Below are 21,484 nucleotides of genomic sequence, written 5' to 3' on the forward strand. Positions count from 1 at the left end.
ATTACCGGTTGTCACACTAACCCACCACCACATCCACCCCTTCACCTTCACCCATCATCACGAGCGCCGTCGAACCCAAATCAACTGCCGTCACCGCACCTAAAGGACATAACGTGCAACATTTTCAAACATTTAAATATTATTTCAATTCAAATTTAAATTTAGAAGGTTAAAGTATGGGTTGTTAGGCCATGTGTAAGGGCACTAGTTAAAAATTTATACTTAGGGTTGTTTTAGTGGGCTTTGGGCTTGGGCCCAAGGCCCATAAGCCTAATCTCGTGCGTTTAAGCGGCCTGAAATGTAATAAATATTTCGCATATTTTTCGCAGATCGTCATACGTGCACTGTAAATGTAATAAATATTTCGTCGTAAATCCGTAGCAAGTTGCTACACATTTCCTACGCAATAATTAATAATAATGCTGATTAAACATTAAAATGTAATCTAAGTATAGTAATAAATATTTCGTCGTAAATCCGTAGCAAGTTGCTACACATTTCCTACGCAATAAATTTTCATCACAAATGCGTAGTAAGTTGCTACACATTTCCTACGCAGTAATTAATAATAATGATGATTAAACATTAAAATATAATCTAAGTATAATAATAAATATTTCATCATAAATGCGTAGGAAATTACTACGCATTTCTGACGCAACAATTAATATAATTTATCCGTCATAAATGCGTAGCAAGTTGCTACGCATTTCCGACACAATACTTAGAGTTAGTATTTTTGTCACTATTGTCTCACAAATTTGCCAAAAAAATCAAGGTCTTTTTTCCGTAGGAAATGCGTAGTAAATGTGGCAGAATTTGCTACACATATTTTTGCGTAGAAAATTTTCGTAGCAAAATGACCACTTTTCTAGTAGTGCTGGTTGTTTTGATGAAAAGTATTGCTTCATGGTGGTTTATGATGTAATAAACTACATGCGGGTGGTTTACTACAAAAAAAAAAAAAAAAACCTAAATCACTATAAGTTCTTGAGGGTTATTGCGTGCGGCGATGTGGAATGGGCGTTCAACAAACGTTGGGTCGGTGGTGGGTGTGGCAAGGTAGCGCCGGATATGGTCAGTTTGTCTTCTATAAGTTTGGCAACTGCATAAGCTTGGTTAAGGGATGTAGGATGGTTTAGGATAAGAGTCCAAGTAGATAGCTATATGTACTCTAAATATATCACTTGTTGTCTGATAAACACAAAAGTAATCTTAATCTTTTGTGCCACCTGAAAACTTAACCAAAATCCCCAAATCATATCACCATTCTGATATATGCAAGTGAGTTTCTGTCATGGTTAGGCTTGGGTCACCCCCTGGTTGGAGTTGGTGGTCTCTGATTATTTAGTGAAATCCTTAAATTTTACTCCGATTACACCTCTAGCACACCATACTGCACCAACTCTTACACACTTAGAATCTTGAAAGTGATAGCAACTTAATCAAGAGTTAATCCATAAAACTGAAACTCTTAATAAACCTAATAATCAACTAAGGAGGCCATCTAGGTTTAAAAGTCTACTAACTTTGATGATTATGTATCCTCCTTGACTGAAGTTGAAATGGATTTTAGAAAGTTTACTGATCCTACCTCTTCTAATTAAGCCATTAGCATCAATCAAATTTCTAAATGTAATAAAATTGTATTAGCAAATTTGATTTTAACGTTTGGGATTTGGTTGAATTACCTAAGGGTGTTCATCATTAAACAAAATCTGAATGCAAACGTTAAGACGCTAAAAATATGATTGATTGTTAAAGGCTATGCTCAGAAGAGAATTATTTATCAAATAATCATCTTACCTTTCTTACAAAATGTTTCTTTGAGGATCATTGTAGTTCTAGTGGCTTATAATCATTTAGAGCTACATTATATGAACATTAAAACAACTTTCCTTAAACAAAGATTTACATGTTCATAAAACAACCTGAAAGTTCTAAACTGAAGGTCAAGAACACTTACTTTGTAAGTCAATTAATTCCATGTATGGGTTTAAGGCAAACATCAAAATGTGATGAAATCTTAATGCATTCTTTTCATCAAGAATTAAGTGGATTTATGTGCCTACCTCAAGATGAGTGGGAGCAACTAATGTAAACTTATCCTTATATAGATAGCACTTTTTTGGATAAGTATATGTTACACAAGTCAAATAATTTCTCACACATATTTTGATATAATGAATCTCGGAGATACCACTTACGTGAGAGCTATCAAAATATACCGAGATAGACCCAACAGGACATTAGTTTCGTCCCATAAGCTTTACTCTAAAGCGGGCTCTTACATGTGTAACAAACAATATAGCTCTCCTTTAGAGGATAAAATGATAAATGAGATTATTTCCTTATGCTTCATTAATTAGAAGCCTTACGAAGGTTCAAGTCTATACTCGTTCAGATATTGCTCACATTGATGAAAATTAGACCACTATAGATTATCGTGAAGCATCTTACAATATCTTTAAGAAACGAGAAAGACTATAAGAAGAGGTTGATTACACTTACCTTGATTTTGTAATATTCAGAAGAAACTAAAAGTCAATTTGGGGTGATCCTTATGTCTACGGACAAATTTGTCTCATGGAGTAGTCATAAGAAACTGATAAAACAAAATAAGTTATATTGACATAATATGTTGTTAATTAACAACGCAGTTGTCAATAAATGTTGTTGAAGATTTATTAGTGGGCTCATAAACTTGTTAACTCCATATAAATATTATATTGAAGACTTATTGTAAAAAGTCAGCTACCTTATTTCCTCGAGCAGTAACAGTTCGAGAGGTGCTGCATTAAACTTCGATACAAAATTATTGTTCGTTTATGAACAAGAAGAGGAACGTAAATACTTGTATCGAATACATTTACATTCATGATATGCTTGCGGATCCGATAACTAAGGTCTACACCCAAAGTCTTTTTAAGAGCTCATAATAAAGACGGGTTTTACTTAAGGCCATACATAATAGCATATCATACATATGAATGATTAGTTATTATTTTCCTCAATTATACAATTTGTTTGTCTATAAATACGTATGCGCACCTAATGACGTATAGACAAGAATTATACAAATTAATTTTAAAGGGCTTACCTCAGTCATTTTGGTCTTAAATTTACGTATGTTTAGATTTGGGGTTGTAACATGATTAATGGGGGTCTTGAGTTGAAAATAACTCAATGACTGTATTTTTCTGTTGCAATTTCAATTTGAAACATTGATTAATGTTTTAACTTGGCCAAACTTACTTATACTTATCACAAATGATCACTCGGCCAAGTGGGAGAATGTTAGAAATAACCTGTTGATGTGGCCTCACAGATCATTTGGTAACATTACCAATATGACATAACTAGTCCCCGACAATTACTTGATGGCAGTAATTGTAAATATTGATTAGTTTAAGGGGCAATTATGATTTCCCTTTAGGTACCATTAATAGAGAATAAATAGAGTTTTTATAACGGATCACTATTGATGACCATTAATCATTGATCTTTATATATTGATAATAACTGGTGATCAAAAACTCTAGTAGAACACCAATATTAAAATACTAAAATTCTCTCTAAGGTGATCCATCAACCTAAGGTACCATAACGGGAATCATGGCCTTATCTTCGTCTTCAAAGATGACCACTCCCACAAGTAAGTGTCTCTAACTTGGTATCTATATTTACGTTATGATTGAATAAACATGATTAGGTTCTATATTTTGACCCATGTTTATAGATATAATCAACAATTATTTGAACAAGTTTTGTAAATTTTGGAAGTTATTATATTTTGAACAACTTTTGTAAACTTTGGAAATTATTATGTAATCGAAAGGTTCTATGATATTGGCTGAGTTTTGTTTATTTTAGTTCTTGCTATGTATACACTTTTCTAGCTAGCCATTATTTTGAGCTCTTCCATTACCCATTATTTTGAGCCATCATTACCCATTATTTTGAGCCAACATTTTGTTTTAGGCATTATTAATTCTGGGCGCCCAAAATCACAAATATTACACCCCAAAATACCACCTGCGGAATTCACCGTGGGGCTTGTGACGTACCAGGATCTAGCCACTAATCACATATAACTAACAGTACTATAATAAATTCGAAATCCGATTCAACTTGAAAAGTGAAATTCAAAACATCTAGTTAAAACAATATAGGTTCAGCGGAAGCATAATTATTGTTCAATCAATTCAACATCATTTTTTTATAAACATAAGTAAACGTTAAATGTCTACGCAAGTGTCATGACCCATGACCACACCAGCTCCCCAGACTGCAAGTTCCATTCCGTGATACATTTGACGACCTGCAAGCATGCAGAAAAAGTGTATCATGGTTGTCGTGGTGGTAGTGATCATGGTTGTCATGGTGATAGTGTGTAGTGGTAGTGATCATGGTTGTCGTGGTGGTAGTGTGTAGTGGTAGTGGTGATAATAGTAGTACATATAAAGCTAGGCCTCTATGTTTAGTTATGTTTTGCCATGTTATACTAGGTATTATATTCTTTGTTTAGTTTAGGTAATATTACATTATATTATATTACTCCCTCCGTCCCATTTTAGATGTCATGGGACCCACATTCACACAATTTAAGAAATATTTGAGTATTTTATTTTTTGAGTTGTAAAATGACAATAATGTCCTTAGAAATGACAATTAAATTGGGACAACAAAAAATGGAAGTTTGTAATGGTAAGGGTAAAACTGGAAATTATATTTACATTTTTGGAAATGACAATTAAATTGGGACAACCAAAAGTGGAAATTTGGACATCTAAATGGGACGGAGGTAGTATGTTATATCATGTGAGAAGTGGAGGGATTTTTTTTGGAACTTTTTCTTCATCTTATTAAGCACGTATTTTAGTCATAGTAGAAGTTTTCTCTCATAACAGACGTTTGTAATTGTATGTATATTAATCTATAAATATAACTATTAAATATTTTTATGTAGCATATTTTATAATATTATTTTTTACAAATATAAGAGTTTCTATATTTTTTAGAGTTAATTACACAGATGCTCCTTATAATTTATTGAAGGGAACACTGTTGAGTACTAACTGAAAATTATATAAGGGTATTTTAGTCATTTTACCCTGATTTAACAGAAAAATTAACAGCAGTTAGCCTTAATACTCAAATGTGTTACAAAACCGAAACTATAGAACCTGTTAAAAAAAAATAAGTTAGTACTCAAATGTGTTACTTTTAATAAACCACATGGACTATCTATGTAATTAACTCTTTTATATTTTGGTACCTACAATTTCATATTATTTGTGGAATAGTCACAACACATATGGTGTACCTTTATTACTAGACTCTACTCACTACTCACATTGTATAATCATTATTTGTTGTTTAAAACTATTTGTTAAAGCGCTACCACATGCATAATACCATGACTTAAATGTTACTTTCAATCAAAATCTTTTCATTAAACGGATTTCAATTCATCTTTCTATCAAAATGGAATAATAAATAAAATCCGAGAAGTTGTGTGCACGTCAGATGCCATTGCATGTACTATTTCGTAATTTCACAATGTGAAATGAATCTAATTACACTAACACTATATATCAAATCACATCATTGGAAAACACACCCATTTCTCATTCTCGACGCTCCTCTAAAGAGAAGGTATACCAAAGCTATTCCGACTTTCATACATTCAGAATCTTCAATCCAACCACATCTCTCAAAGTGTGCTGAAATCGACATTAACAAGGAATCACAAACTGAGTCGACTTCAAAGATCAAGGTATATTAGTTACTCAAATTCTAAATACGATTATCATCCACGAGTTTGTGTCCTTTTATATTCGGTTTCACTAAATATGTTTTTATTGTTCATAAAGAGCAAACAATTGGAAATCAATTGATCAAATCTAGGTTTTAGCATAACAAAAGTTGACCGTTTCACATAATGTGACTTTAGATGCATGTTTTGGTATGTGTTGTTCCGACTCAAGAATTACATCAAACAAGTTCATAGCTTTTAATTGTACTCTTATATCAACAATTAATTTTTGTATAATTATTTTCTTATTTTAATTCTCGAATCGATTATTTTTATCAAGGATCAAAATCCAACTATCAAATATTCAATAATAATTAATTATTCATGATTTGTATGTTTGAAGTTACGAAATCGGTATAAATTTATTAAATTTATTAATCGTGATTTGAATATAGAATCGCAGATTCAAAACGTGCAAGCCAGATACATGTCTTTGTACAGCCCCTTTTCCTCTTTACCTTGCTATGACCGTTTTATAAAAAAAAAAAATTAATTAAATCGCAATAAACAAAGTTTTTTTAATACTAATATATTTTTCAAAATACTTATATTTTTTTATTTTTTAACCTATTTTCCTTTAAAATTTAAAATCTTCAAGACCATAGATTTAAAATTTATCAAAAAAGGCGATGTATCTTCTTTTCCTCATTATCCCCCTTCCTTTTCTTTTATTTATAAAAGTAAAATTAATTAATTCAATCACACTATAAATATATATTTTTATAAAACTAGTTGATTTTTTATAAAAAAATAATATATATTAAAAATAACAATCATTTTATTTAAATTAGTAACTTTTTGTACATTAAATGCTCATGTTAAACATGTGGGTGATGTAGCGCAAGTTAGCACACTCAATTCCAGTCACTACAATGCCCTGTAATCTGGACGAACCCATTTGTTTTCGATCAACATATTCTTACAAAGATCTGTTGATTTTGGTTGTATTTTTGTCAGTAATTTCTTGTTTATTTTTTGTCTGTAGACGGTAATCTAGGGTTTATGTTGTTTTGTTGTCAAGAATCATAAATTGTTATTGTTTAATCATTCAAATGTGTCTTTTTCTGATATTTTTTTTGTGTTTTTTCTCTTCAGCTCTGCTATTAAAAAAATAAAATGGTGGCTGAAAAGGTGATGGGACCATGCAGGAAAGAGGTTACACCAGTGAGTAATGTTTTTATTAGTTTGTTTATCTATTAATGATTTTTTTTAATCTTCAATAAAAGAAGAGGGTTATGACAGACGGTTTTGAAAAAGATATGTATTTTTTATTTTATAAAACCCTTGGTATAAAACTGGGTGAAAATTTCTTACTGGGTTAAAATTGCGAACGTCATAGTTCGGTTATAAACCATGAAAGATCGCAAGTGCAAACTGGTCATCAGTTTGGTTTTATAGGTCGGTTTTTGACGGGATGCTTATCCGGTGATTTAGTTGGCTCAAAAAAATTATATTTGAACTTTGAAGTGGAATTATTGGGCTTTATGTTATCTATATGTATTTTATCTTAAGCTTTGGCTGCTATACAACATTAAAAACTTCGTTTAGGTATTTTAGATTAAGCTTTTATTTTTATTCTGGTTATTTTGGATGGACAACCTTTTTTAAACTTCTATTTTTTGGCATCCTATTTAAGTTTGTATTACGAAAAAAAAACGAACTTGATTAAATTTCGACGACTTCTATTTTTGCACTTTTATTTTATATACTATTCATTTTAAATAAAGGCCCAATAAAGCCTAAACCATAAAACTAAACCGAAACCAAACCATTAGTAATGGTTCTGTTTTAAATCTCAAAGATTTTGTTTTTGATATAAAAAATCGTTACCAGCGGCTTAAACAATAAGCCGTCAAAACCGGCATGCGAACACCCCTGATTGAAACATGTAGACAATAATTAAATAATAAGGTTTTGGGTTGCATAATATAGCCCATTATTAAACATGTAAGCTCGGACACGATCGGGTTAATAAACAGGTTGACTCGTTAACCCGCTTAACTGTAAAGGTTTTATAAAAAGGTTATGGTTATATATTGAGCGGTTATTTAAAAAGTATTAATTTTCAAAGTTTGACTCTTAGATTTTTAATTTTTCATTTGGGTTTTCGGTTTGCCTTAACAGTTGGTTCTTTTTTTTTTTTTCATTTTTTATGTAAATTTTCACATTGATATGTGGTTTACCTATTAATTTATGAAATTTATTGCGTATTTAGGCCAAACCAACCAACCAAAGTATCATTGTTCAATCATCCTTGTCTACCAAACTCAATTTCTATATAGAATATGTTATACCATAAAGGCCCAATAAGTCCAAACATGAAACCAAACCAAAGCTAAACCGTTAGGAACGGTGTGGTTCCATATACAATTATCAAAAATCGTTACCAACAGTTTGGCTCATTGTTTAATTTAAAAACCATCAAAGCCCGGACTGTGAACATGATCAATATAGAGATTTTTGTTTCGAAACTCATTTATTTTATTATTGCTACTTTTTCACTTATAAAGTCTCTTTTGACCATTTTATCTATTGGTATGCTAAATCATAATTTTCCAAACATTATCAATGGATCATCATATTACAACTGATTGTTTGATTATGATTATCAAATTAATATCATATAATCACTCTCAAAACACAAATCCAAACATTTCCTTATAAGTTGCATCACTCACTCTTTTCACAGTCACCTATTAGGAGCAACTTTAGGTAGATATATGATTCGTCTTGTGAGTTTAAAATATGTAGATTATACATAATCACGGTTATTGGCTAGGACAGAAAAATAGATTTTTATTCAAAATGATTGCGATTATAGGCTTGTGACAGTTGATTGATATTAATTGTTTTAGTGATGTGACTGTTCAATTTGTTTTCAAATAGCCATAGAGTTCTATTCTCAGTCCATCTAACTCACTGATGTTCACATATTCTGACTTGTAGAATACTTTTGATATGCAGCAACTTGATTTAACTTCTGCTGTCAAAAAGCTTCATGTATTAAGTTCAAAAGATCTTGGCAAGCTAATAAGAGATGCCAAAAATGGTATCATTAAATATACTATAAATGGATCATCTATTGAGGTTGGTAGATTTTATTTTAATTATAATTTTAATCATTTATATTATTTAATTATTCATAAAACTTTGCTGAGTGTCTATTTGTAAATGTGATTTACATCTTGATGTTTCAGATAAATGTGGAAAATCTAGGAAGACTTCTTGTCCAGCACATAAAAGATATTGTACCATCACTTAAGCCAGATGAGCAGCATTTCAAAAATTTGTTAAGTGGTTTAAAGTTATTGCATACTCTATGTGATATTGCATCCCACCACTCAACACTTGCGCGGGTTAGTAATTTTTTTTCAATTTATCTATACCACGGAAACAAACATGCTTTCTTATTTTGTACGAGAAAGTCCATCAACCAATTTTGAAGTCTTTATATCTGTAAAAATATACGAAAAAGTCCATCAACCAATTTTCAATTTAATTTTATTCTGATTTGGTACTTTTTGAAGTCTTTAAACTTGTAAAAATATACGAAAAGGTCCATCAACCAATTTTGGTATATCAAAGTCCCTAAACTTGTCTATAATGCACGTAGTTATTTAGTTAGTTTCAAAAGTACGTGCATCATGTGAGACAAGTTTAGATGCAGTAGGAAATAACTGTACTTATAATACTTATTTTCATATGCTATTTTTTAAAAAATCTTTTGTCCTTTTCATTTCAGTAACTAATTTTTCATGCTGTAGGTTTTCGTTGAAGATATGGTTGTACAACAAGAGATGCTTAATACCATATTTAACATGATTCGTGCTCTTAGTCAGTTAGGAAAGGTTTAACTCTTTTCTTTACATTTTCTTTTTTTTTTTTTTTACTTTTTTTCAAAAAAAAAAAAAACTTTGTTAAATAGAACTGAAACATAACTTTGGTGTTACAGAAAATTAATGGTCTAAGCCAGATGGTCCTGTACTCAGCGCTGTTGTCTAATAGTATGTATTTACTTAAAGCCTTCATTTCGTCAGAGTGGAAAGACATCGCTGATGTTCTACTTGCACATCCTGAGGTGACACAATCTTTATATTTGCATTATAGCTTTTTGTATTGAAATCTTTTGTCGAAATGGGTGGCTGATGATTACATTTGTTTGTCAGGTTGTCGACTTCACAACGGCAGCTCTTACTGCTGTCCGTTTAACTATTAATCTTCTTCAAGCGAAGCCGACAACACAGTGTATTAACTCTCGCATGCAGTCCAATAATGAAGTCTACTGTCTCTTCCATCTTTGTGAATCATCTGTACAGTTTATTCAATCACTATGCAAACAACTGTTATTTCGGGAGCGCCTCGTTGAAAAGAAGGTCAAATAAAATAATAGCTTATAAACGAGTCAAATGGGTCAAAGGGTTGACCAGAGTTTTTTCTTCTTCTCAATGCTTGAAACATCCTAATCATTTACCAAAGTTTTTTTTTTTTCTTCTTCCTATATATTTAACACTGATTATTTTATGTTGTTCTCCAGGAACTATGTGGAGGAGGTGCTGTTTTTCGGTTGGTTCAAGACACCTTAAACCTGCCACAGCATGATGATCCAATTCTTGAAAGTGTGGTTAATAGGCTTAAAGCAAAAGTTTTATCTATCGTAAGCGTCTAGATATTATTGTATCATGTTTTATTTTGTTCAATGCTTTTTTAGTTACTTTCAACGATTTTTTCTCCAGATGCTACTTCTTTGTCAAGCCGAAAGCTCATCTTTCGTGGATATGGCTTCCAGCACCCCTCAAAGCAAGGGTTTTGCTCAGGCAACAGTTTTGAAGGTTAACTTTTCAAATCTCTTATAATTTAGATTTTTTTGAAAATTATTAGTGGACATTATGCTTATACATATACAAACTTCTTTAGGTGATTGAAGAGCTAGATACGATGTGTGATGGGGATTTGAAAAGCCAAACAAATGGACTTTTGCTACTTAATGCAATGAAGCTAACAGAAATATTCTCTGGTGCTTCTGGATTCAAAATTTTCATAGTCCGTAACTTGGTAAGCTTTTATAAATATGTTTACTTATTTGTAGGGCTGCAAAGGAATGTTCAGCGAGCTATTCGTGAACCATTCAGCAGGAAGTTCGTTTGTGTTCGTTCGTTTAATGAATGAATGAACACGAACAAGAAATTTCTTTTGTTTAGTTAAATGAACGAACATGAGTGCTTTCACAACTTTGTCGAATTTGTAAATGTTGTTGTACATCCATGCAGACAGAACTTTTGACCCGAGTGCTTTCACAGCCTCAAAGAGAGTTCTTATCCACTTGGTGTTCCTATGATCCTGAGCCTGCTGAAGAGGAGATTGTTGTGGATTTTAATCCCACATTAGCAGCTGGTCATGTATTGGGTTTGACCTCAGAATTCAACGTCCAACATTCTACTTGGAGTAACTGTCAGGCTCCTCAAACGCCTTACGCGATTCAGAGGTCATCGTTACTGGTCCAAGTTCTAGCCAATCTCACATGTTACCCCGAAGGTAAATAATCTAGCCGATTTTTACATGTGAGCACAACTTTATGAAAAAGTAATTGTTCTCATATATATCATCACTTCATCAGTATATGCATTTGTTAACGGTCAAAACAAATAACGGGTGAAAACGTGTACTTTTGATACAGATTCTTTCTAAAGGATTAGTATGCCAAATATTCTGATTAGAACGATTTAGCATGTTCTTGACCAATATCTCTCTTTGTGCAGAGGACAATGCTGGCTTTATCAATGGGTTTCTCGAGTGCTTGCAAACGGAATCTTCTGAGTTACCTGGTGGTGCTGCTGACAGAACAGATGCCGCAAGAAAAAACCTATGTATATATTTCGATTTCAACACTTCCTTCAACTGATAAGAAGTTAGAGATGCCAAGATGGGTGGGTTGGGTAACGGGTCACTTTTCACTATTGGCCGGGTCGGTTGACCCATAAACACTTTCTTGTGCATTATGATATGGCTGAAACTATCCACACACCCTATCTGCCTATTTAGACACCCTTTGCCTCATATATGCCTCGTATAGGCCTATACGAGGCATATAGGGTTACATCAAACTCAGTGTCTGACTCATGTGAGTTCTGGTTTGACTGCTCCTATATGCCTCGTATAGGCCTATACGTGGCGTATAGGACCCCTCGTATAGGTCTCATATATGACCTCTGCCCCATATATGCCACGTATAGGCCTGTATGGGGCGTATATAAGGTTTTTTTTAACAAACATTTTATACAATATTAATCGTTTTAGCAAACTTTTATACAAAAACAAGTTTTCTATTTTAAATAAATAAAAATAACAAGTACATGATATGATACAACACCTGTATAGGCCTATACGAGATCTAAACCACACCTATAGTCCTATGCGAGACCTATACTACACCTACAGGCATATACAAGTTATTATAATTAATAATAGTTTTTTTTATAATTAATATTAGAGTTATTATAATTAACATGAGTTTTTATAATTAATATTAGAGTTATTATAATTAATATGAGTTCTTTTATAATTAATATTAGTGTTATTGATATTAATATGAGTTTTTTATAATTAATATGAGTGTTATTATAATTAATATGAGTTTTTCATAATTAATATTAGTGTTATTGATATTAATATGAGTTTTTTATAATTAATATTAGTGTTATGGATATTAAAAAGAGAAAACAAAAAAATTAAAAATATATGCCCCATATAGGGCTAGACTAGGCGTATAGTGGGGTCCAAAAGACCATTATAGCCCTGTTTTGCCCCCAGTTTAGGCCTAATTCAAGGGTAAATTGGTAATTTACATTATATACATACGCCTCATACAGGCCTATACTAGGCATATAAGAGAGGCAAAAAAGACCATTATAGCCCTGTTTTGCTCCCAGTCTAGGCCTAATTCAGGGGTAAAATGGTAATTTACATTATATACATACGCCTCATACAGGCCTATACTAGGCATATAAGAGAGGCAAAAAAAGACCATTATAGCCCTGTTTTGCCCCCAGTCTAGGCCTAATTCAGGGGTAAAATGGTCTTTTTCGAGTATACGCCCCATATAGGCCTATACGAGGCATATAAGACAAAATATGACATAATCAGAGATTCTCTTGGAAATTGAAAAAGGTTATACGCTACGTATAGACCTATACGAGGCGTATACGAGGGTGTGTAAATAGGGACTAGGGTGTGTGAATATGTAGACCCTGTAATATTCTATATAAAGAACTTGAAGTGTTGGTTTGTAATCATAAAAACGATATTATTTCAAAAGTAATCTAAATTTTTGAATAAAACAATTTAGAGGGTCAAATGTTTAAAATATAGATGCTTGGTGGCTTCAACCTGTTTGACCCGTTGCCCTTTTAGCTATTTTTTATTCGGCTCATTTGAGATAAATACAACCCCAATAAATGCATAATGCGTATGTATTTATGTCATCATTATAAGAAATAAATGTGGTTTGTTTATATAACATCTGTGTGTTGCAGATTCCTTATCAGCTTATGCAGAATCTATGACGCCTAATTATCTACAGGAAGAAAATGTGAATGTTCTCAGGTGAATTTTTTTTGGTCAGTTTAAGTAACTTTTTATGAACTAATGTGTTAATTATGATTACAAAAATAATATTATTATAATCATAATCTAAATCTTTAAACAAACGATTTATGCTGTTGTATACATTATAAGTATAATTCATCTGACTTATGGTTATTTATATATCAATGATACTGAAACAGGTGGTTCATTAGTCAACTGGAGAAACCACCTACACCTCAAAGCCCATCTTCAAATGAACATGACACAACAGGTAACCATGAAGAGGGCCCATCCGTAACACTTCCGATTAAGAAAAGGAGAAGAAGCAGAAGGATAGATTTAGGTGAAAATAGTGGGGATCCAAACATTGAACCATTTAATAGCAGCGTCACAGAGGTTGAAGAGTTTCGAAATGAGGAAACACACCAAAAGAACAGGAGAAGAAGCATAATGAATGATGAGCAAATTGATATCATTGAAGAGGCTTTACTTCATCAGCCTGTTTTGCGGATGGCAGACCGTTCTTTACATCGTTTGGCCGCTGAATTGAGTCTTCATGTATGTAACAAATTAATACTTTTTAGTTTTTGATTTAAGCTTTCTATTTTTTTATTAAATCTTTTTTTTTTTTTAATTTTGAAAATCTTCTTTTGCAGGGCTCAGAAGTTACCGCAACCCAAGTAAAGAATTGGTAAGAAAGCTTGTCCTGAATTATTGTTTAATAGAATATCATATGTGGTAGTCAAGAATCTGAAGTATACCGAATTTTGTATAGATGAAAAAACGACGCATCAGTTTGGTTTGGCAACGGGTCAAAAAACTTAACTCCCTTAAGTTATTTTTCACCACTAGTGAGAATAAACTCAGTTGGATTATTATTCGCCAAAACAGCCAAATTACATTATTTAAGTCCAATTTGCATTTTTTTTATTGTTGAACTATTTTATTTTATTATTGATGAACCTAATTTTATCATTGCTTTTTATGAACTATGTTATATTTAATTATGTGATGAACTATGTTATTGTAAATAAACAGATTCAGTATAGTTAATACTGCTATTCATTAGTAATGCACTTTGACCAACTCAACCCATTCGACCTGTTTTCTTTTTAGCTATTTTGTTTTTAGTTTTACGCATTTTTACCCATTAGAGATAAAGCATAACCCAAATCAACCCATGCATATACCATCAGGTTGAGTAACCGCAAGGCCAAACGAGCCCGCGAAGCTGCTATGGAACTCACCCAAGACGTTGCAGTCCCCACAAATCGTTTTGAACGTAAGGTTGGGCAAACTGTTATGTTCACAGATGCTGGTGGTGAAGAGATCGGAAGAGGAAAGATACATCAAATCAGAGGTGTATGGTTTGGAAAGAATTTGGATGAATTAAAGCTATGTTTGTTGGATGTTACGAATCTTGAGGTGTGGGACGGCAGCCCGCTCCCGCACCCAACTGATATCATGACCACATTTCTTCAGGCGAGAGTGATCCTTGGTAAAACAAGGATATTGTGGGATTCCAGCCGACTTATTTTGATCAGTCAGTAGATGACTAGATGACAGATTAACATTTCTTCCTGGTATGTATATCTCTCTGTCTATCTATCTATCTATCTATCTATCTATCTCTCTCTCTCTCTCTCTCTCTCTCTCTCTCTCTCTCTCTATATATATATATATATATATATATATATATATATATATATATTATATCATAGGTGTCAAAGGCGCAAGGTGATCAATGGGGCGCGCCCCAAAGGGCTATTTGACAACACACATATATATTATATATATGTTGTAGTGTGGATATTTGAGTAAATGTGGCAATATAAGGTTATGTTAAATCCCTAATTAATGGGTTTAAACATTAATAAAACTAGCCTGAAAGGAAACAGGTCAAATGGGTCGAAAGTGGCCCAAACTGTATTTCTAATAGATTAAACTTCTTTATCCTTTCATTGAAAATTTGGATTATTACTGAAACAATGTCATTTTATAATCACATTTGACACACTATTTATTTATAATTTTTGAAAAATGACCCATTTCGACAGTTGAAAATTATCAGTTTTGACCTATCACCCAACTAGGCAAGCGGTCGAACTGGTGATTTATTAAGAAAAGTTAGATTATTATTTTAACAATAGTGTTGTTGCCCATTTTGCTACCTCTATGCATAACTAAGTTATACTGACTGATCTATATACTTTTCTAGACAGTTAAAGTCAGGAAACATGTGTCACAGCTGCTGGGAGGAATCCATTTGCATAGATAGTTGATGCATAAAGAGATGGAACACTATTTAGGAACTTGCTACATTTCAGTTTAAAAATTAAGGGTGTTGTAGTGCATTTTTAGTTTCTGTTCTTTGAGATAAACTCAGTTTACAACTTGTATTTTATCAAGATTTATATATATAGCATACTCTGCACTACTAGAAAAATTAAAATTTCTGACACCATTTTTCCTAGGAAATGCGTCACAACTCGCGATTTTCTACGAATTTGTGACGAAATGCATATGTAGGAAAACCACTCGTAGGAAACTGGTTTCTTACGCATTTTCTACGCATTTTCCTACCCATTTCTGACAGAAAAGGGCTGTCACAAATTGCTACACATTTTCTACGCATTTTCCTACCCATTTAACAGAAGTTAATTTTTAATTTTTGCTACACAATTGTCACGAAATTTAATTTTTATATTTTTTCTACACAATTATCACGAAATTTAATTTTCTACTAATTTGTGACGAAATGCATATGTAGTTAAACCACTCATAGAAAACTGGTTTCTTTATGCATTTTCTACGCATTTTCCTACCAATTTCTAACAGAAAAAGGCTGTCACAAATTGCTACGCATTTTCCTACCCATTTAACGGAAGTTAATTTTTAATTTTTGCTACACAATTGTTACGAAATTTAATATTTTTTCTAGTTTTATTCTATTTATAAAATATCCGAGAGAGCGGATACAAAAGCAGATAAAACCAAAAACTATAAAAATTCATTAACATTAATCATAAATTTATACAAACTTAAATACAAAAAATGTATAAAATCTACGAGCATAAAGAAAATAAAATTACATATCCGACACACAAATGGTTGAATCGCATTCCCAATCGAAATCTAAATCCAAATGGCAACATAGATTCATTCTTGCTTGCATATCCGACACACGGATGGTTGAAGTGGAGGTGCCAAGCAACATGTCAACAACTTCTCCATTGATGCCGATAAATATCAGACAATCATCTTTTTACAAACGCAACACAACAAGATTAGCCTGTATACTCTAAGCTAAATGAACAAGATCCATACTCTAGATCTGATATAGCATCCGGTTTACTGAAATAAAAATTTCTCGCAAACAGGAGGGTTTACCGTGAAGTTTGTCGGTCGGAGATAAAGACCGCCGCCGTGAGCGGCGTCTCCGGTCGCCGGCCCTCGAAACATCATCGTCTTCATCTGATCTCGTCACTGTCGTCGTCGTCGGCCACTGTCGTCGTCGGTAATCACCATTACCGAAATCGTCATCGTCGATTATTATCTTCACCGATCCCGAAACCAACCCAAACCCAAGACTGGAACCCAAACTCAAACCAGATCGGAAACAAATTTAAAACAATGAAAACACGAACCCGGAACCCAACATCGTCGGAGACAACGGCGGCACTGCCGTCGTTGCTCTTCGTCTCCGCCCTCTCTCTCATCTCGTGCGTCGATGTGCGTGTCATCGGCCAAGGGGGAGTCTCCGGAGCTCCGGTCTTCGGTCGCCGGAGAGGAGAGTGGACGGAGGAAAGGGTGCTGTCTAGGGTTGAAATGAGGGAGGGCAGGAGATGAAGAGTTCATCATCTCTATCTTGTATGTGTGTCATGTGTTTGTCTGGTTTCAAAAAAAAAATAGTGATTATAAGGTTAGAGGGTATTTGAAAGGGAAAAGATCATGGGAGCGGCTGTGTAAAAATTGAAAGGATCTAGGGTTTGTTACCATTTATACACTTAGGGTTATTTTCTTAATGGGCTTGGGCCCAAGGCTCACAAGCCCAATCCTCGTATTTAAACGGCCCGTTACTTCTACGAGATCTATTTACGAACTCGAGCTCCACGAGACGTCTTAAAATAAAATTTTAGATTTAAAAATATATGAAGTAGTATCGGTAGTCGTTGTTGTCGTGTTTTAACCGTTGGTTACGTAAAAAAGCGCGTAATCTTCGTCGTCGCTCGTTTCTAATCCGTTTTTCGATTTGGTTTCGACTGCGGATATTAAAATAGAAAGCGAATACGATTTTTTTTTTTTTAAATAGAATTGCAGAAATACGAGGCGTTACACCTAATCTCATTCGTTTAAGCGGCCCGAACTTATTTATGAACCTGTTTTTAAAACCCGAACACTCCGTAACGTTGTGGAATAAAATTTTAGGATCAAATTATGAAAAATAGAGTCGGTAGCCGCGTTTGGCGTGTTTGCTTGTCGTTTACGATAATAGAGGCGTAAATTACCGGTTGTCACACTAACCCACCACCACATCCACCCCTTCACCTTCACCCATCATCACGAGCGCCGTCGAACCCAAATCAACTGCCATCACCGCACCTAAAGGACATAACGTGCAACATTTTCAAACATTTAAATATTATTTCAATTCAAGTTTAAATTTAGAAGCTTAAAGTATGGGTTGTTAGGCCATGTGTAAGGGCACTAGTTAAAAATTTATACTTAGGGTTAGCCCCACAAGCCTAATCTCGTGCGTTTAAGCGGCCTGAACTTATTTACGAACCGGTTTTTAAAACCCGAACACTCCGTAACGTTGTAGAAAAAAATTTTAGGATCAAATTATGAAAAATAGAGTCGGTAGTCGCGTTCGGCGTGTTTGCTTGTCGTTTACGATAATAATTGCGTAAAGTTGTGTCGTTCGCTGTTTCAATCCGGTTTCGATTACGGTTATTAAAATTTAATTACGAAGCAAAATATATCATAAAATCTCAGTTTTGTTGCAGGTGCGTTCGTTACCGTTTAATTTTTTGCATATTTTTCGCAGATCGTCATACGTGCACTGTAAAGTCGAAAACACGTTCCTAGGCACTCCAAGGGTCTAATTAAGTTAGTTCGCATCATAAACACCATTTATTATCATTTTAAACATCTGTTAATCGCGTAATTAGAGGCGTAAATTACCGGTTGTCACACTAACCCACCACCACATCCACCCCTTCACCTTCACCCATCATCACGAGCGCCGTCGAACCCAAATCAACTGCCGTCACCGCACCTAAAGGACATAACGTGCAACATTTTCAAACATTTAAATATTATTTCAATTCAAATTTAAATTTAGAAGGTTAAAGTATGGGTTGTTAGGCCATGTGTAAGGGCACTAGTTAAAAATTTATACTTAGGGTTGTTTTAGTGGGCTTTGGGCTTGGGCCCAAGGCCCATAAGCCTAATCTCGTGCGTTTAAGCGGCCTGAAATGTAATAAATATTTCGCATATTTTTCGCAGATCGTCATACGTGCACTGTAAATGTAATAAATATTTCGTCGTAAATCCGTAGCAAGTTGCTACACATTTCCTACGCAATAATTAATAATAATGCTGATTAAACATTAAAATGTAATCTAAGTATAGTAATAAATATTTCGTCGTAAATCCGTAGCAAGTTGCTACACATTTCCTACGCAATAAATTTTCATCACAAATGCGTAGTAAGTTGCTACACATTTCCTACGCAGTAATTAATAATAATGATGATTAAACATTAAAATATAATCTAAGTATAATAATAAATATTTCATCATAAATGCGTAGGAAATTACTACGCATTTCTGACGCAACAATTAATATAATTTATCCGTCATAAATGCGTAGCAAGTTGCTACGCATTTCCGACACAATACTTAGAGTTAGTATTTTTGTCACTATTGTCTCACAAATTTGCCAAAAAAATCAAGGTCTTTTTTCCGTAGGAAATGCGTAGTAAATGTGGCAGAATTTGCTACACATATTTTTGCGTAGAAAATTTTCGTAGCAAAATGACCACTTTTCTAGTAGTGCTGGTTGTTTTGATGAAAAGTATTGCTTCATGGTGGTTTATGATGTAATAAACTACATGCGGGTGGTTTACTACAAAAAAAAAAAAAAAAAAACCTAAATCACTATAAGTTCTTGAGGGTTATTGCGTGCGGCGATGTGGAATGGGCGTTCAACAAACGTTGGGTCGGTGGTGGGTGTGGCAAGGTAGCGCCGGATATGGTCAGTTTGTCTTCTATAAGTTTGGCAACTGCATAAGCTTGGTTAAGGGATGTAGGATGGTTTAGGATAAGAGTCCAAGTAGATAGCTATATGTACTCTAAATATATCACTTGTTGTCTGATAAACACAAAAGTAATCTTAATCTTTTGTGCCACCTGAAAACTTAACCAAAATCCCCAAATCATATCACCATTCTGATATATGCAAGTGAGTTTCTGTCATGGTTAGGCTTGGGTCACCCCCTGGTTGGAGTTGGTGGTCTCTGATTATTTAGTGAAATCCTTAATCTCTACACATCCTTCAAGTACAAGGGTTTATTAGTTATTAGTATAAAGTTAGTTATATGGCAGTTAAAAGGTAGTTATATGGCGGTTACAAAGTTCAGGGGCTGTTTATGACATTTCAGAAGTTGGTAACTTCCACCCTAAAGGGTGCGAAACCCCTTGGGAGGCATCCATTCAGAATTCGCAGCCATACAAGGATGAAGGGACGCGACTTTTGGATCTTAGAGACGCACCTCTTCACGTTTAATTACAACCACAAGATTTAGAGACACATCCGTTCATGAAGGGACATGTCTCTACACTCGTACCCATTAGATTAGTATAAACAGGGATAGATAGTTTCATTTGTAATCATTCCATTGAATTCAAATTTCAGTATTCAATAAAGTTACGTTTATCATTTGCGATCTAGAGATCAAAGATCATTCTGGGCAACAATTGGTATCAGAGCATCAGGCTCTAGGCATCACAGGGAATTCGCGATCAGGTTTTATTATTCTTTCTCAATTCGCAAGTTAGTTTATTTTCGGTTCAGGGTCGAACCAGGGGTTAGGAATCTAGGGTTTTGATTCCGGGGTTTAGTGCGAATTAGATTGATTGATTGTTACGTGTTGGGTTATATGCGGGGGTTAAGGATTAGAGGTTTGTTGAAACCAAGAAAGATAAAAGTTTTTGAAAGTGAAGATTGTTCGGTCGGAAGACATGTCAGGAGCAACCGGACCAAATTCACAGGTCATAATTCAAAAGGAAGGAAGTTCTCTTTCCCAATTCCAGTGTCCTATTTTGAAACCAACAAACTACACGGTTTGGGCAATTCGCATCAAAACGATTTTGGAAGCGAATGGACTTTGGGAAACGATTGAACCGACAGAAAATACGCAAACGGATGTTAAGAAAGATAAGGCGACAATTGCTTATCTGTTCCAAGCAATACCGGAGGATGTTGTATTGCAAGTTGCAAGTTCTAAAACTGCAAAGGAAATTTGGGAAAATCTCAAGACTAGACACGTTAGTGTTGATCGGGTACAGATGGCTCGTTGGCATACACTTTTACCACGATTCGAGTTAATGCAAATGAGGGAAGATGCCACTATAGACTCCTTCACCGCAAAGATAAACAGTGTAGTTACCCGGGCAAGCGAATTAGGGACAACACTGAGTCAACCAACTCTGGTACGCAAACTCCTAAATGCAGTGCCATATAAGTTTACTCAGATTGTCGCCTCGATGGAACAGTACTCCGATCTAGAAACAATGACGCTAGAAGAAGCGGTTGGAAGGTTAAAAACGTTCGAAGAAAGACTTAAACAAAAGAAAGGAAGCCCAGGAGAAAGTCAAGACAAGTTGATGTTTACACATCACGACAATAACTCGGGCAGAGGAAGACAGTTTGGAAACTGCGGGCGTGGCAGGTTCAACCAACCGCGTGGAAACTGGCGAGACAATAAAGACAAGCAAGGCACTAAGTATGAAGGATCTTCGTACAGACCTAGAGGTGGAAAGTCTAAGAATTGGAGGAATTTTGGAAGAAACCAAACAAACA

The 21,484-nt window shown here is 34.1% G+C and overlaps 2 protein-coding genes and 1 long non-coding RNA gene across 3 annotated transcripts; 2 read left to right on the forward strand and 1 right to left on the reverse strand.

The window, feature by feature from the left end:
- The first annotated feature begins 6,934 nt into the window (after positions 1–6,934).
- Positions 6,935–11,717, forward strand: LOC110892895 (nodulin homeobox-like). The gene is made up of 11 exons (XM_022140031.2): positions 6,935–6,982; positions 8,783–8,905; positions 9,016–9,174; positions 9,583–9,666; positions 9,771–9,896; positions 9,985–10,191; positions 10,353–10,472; positions 10,552–10,647; positions 10,733–10,870; positions 11,086–11,350; positions 11,575–11,717. The coding sequence occupies exons 1-11, from the start codon at positions 6,935–6,937 to the stop codon at positions 11,715–11,717; spliced, it is 1,509 nt and encodes a 502-aa protein (XP_021995723.2).
- Positions 11,718–13,356: 1,639 nt separating this feature from the next.
- On the forward strand, positions 13,357–14,976 carry LOC118484700 (nodulin homeobox-like). Its single transcript, XM_035980541.1, has 4 exons — positions 13,357–13,417; positions 13,600–13,957; positions 14,056–14,090; positions 14,596–14,976. The coding sequence occupies exons 1-4, from the start codon at positions 13,374–13,376 to the stop codon at positions 14,948–14,950; spliced, it is 792 nt and encodes a 263-aa protein (XP_035836434.1). The 5' UTR covers positions 13,357–13,373; the 3' UTR covers positions 14,951–14,976.
- Positions 14,977–16,477: 1,501 nt separating this feature from the next.
- Positions 16,478–17,365, reverse strand: LOC118484701. Its single transcript, XR_004874088.1, has 2 exons — positions 16,790–17,365; positions 16,478–16,660 (listed from the first exon to the last, which is right to left on the reverse strand). It is a non-coding gene; the product is annotated as an uncharacterized LOC118484701 (long non-coding RNA).
- Positions 17,366–21,484: the final 4,119 nt, after the last annotated feature.

The sequence above is a fragment of the Helianthus annuus genome, chromosome 12 (assembly GCF_002127325.2).
Source record: "Helianthus annuus cultivar XRQ/B chromosome 12, HanXRQr2.0-SUNRISE, whole genome shotgun sequence".
Lineage (NCBI taxonomy): Eukaryota > Viridiplantae > Streptophyta > Magnoliopsida > Asterales > Asteraceae > Helianthus > Helianthus annuus.

What these genes read in the sequence shown, in the direction of transcription:
- LOC110892895 (XM_022140031.2), top strand. Translation starts at nt 6,935, where the DNA reads ATGGTGGCTGAAAAGGTGATGGGACCATGCAGGAAAGAGGTTACACCA. An exon ending in AGCGCCTCGTTGAAAAGAAG is followed by an intron (nt 10,192 to 10,352) that starts GTCAAATAAAAT and finishes GTTGTTCTCCAG; the next exon opens with GAACTATGTGGAGGAGGTGC. An exon ending in TCTCACATGTTACCCCGAAG is followed by an intron (nt 11,351 to 11,574) that starts GTAAATAATCTA and finishes CTCTTTGTGCAG; the next exon opens with AGGACAATGCTGGCTTTATC.
- LOC118484700 (XM_035980541.1), top strand. Translation starts at nt 13,374, where the DNA reads ATGACGCCTAATTATCTACAGGAAGAAAATGTGAATGTTCTCAG. An exon ending in CCGCTGAATTGAGTCTTCAT is followed by an intron (nt 13,958 to 14,055) that starts GTATGTAACAAA and finishes CTTCTTTTGCAG; the next exon opens with GGCTCAGAAGTTACCGCAAC. An exon ending in GCAACCCAAGTAAAGAATTG is followed by an intron (nt 14,091 to 14,595) that starts GTAAGAAAGCTT and finishes ATATACCATCAG; the next exon opens with GTTGAGTAACCGCAAGGCCA.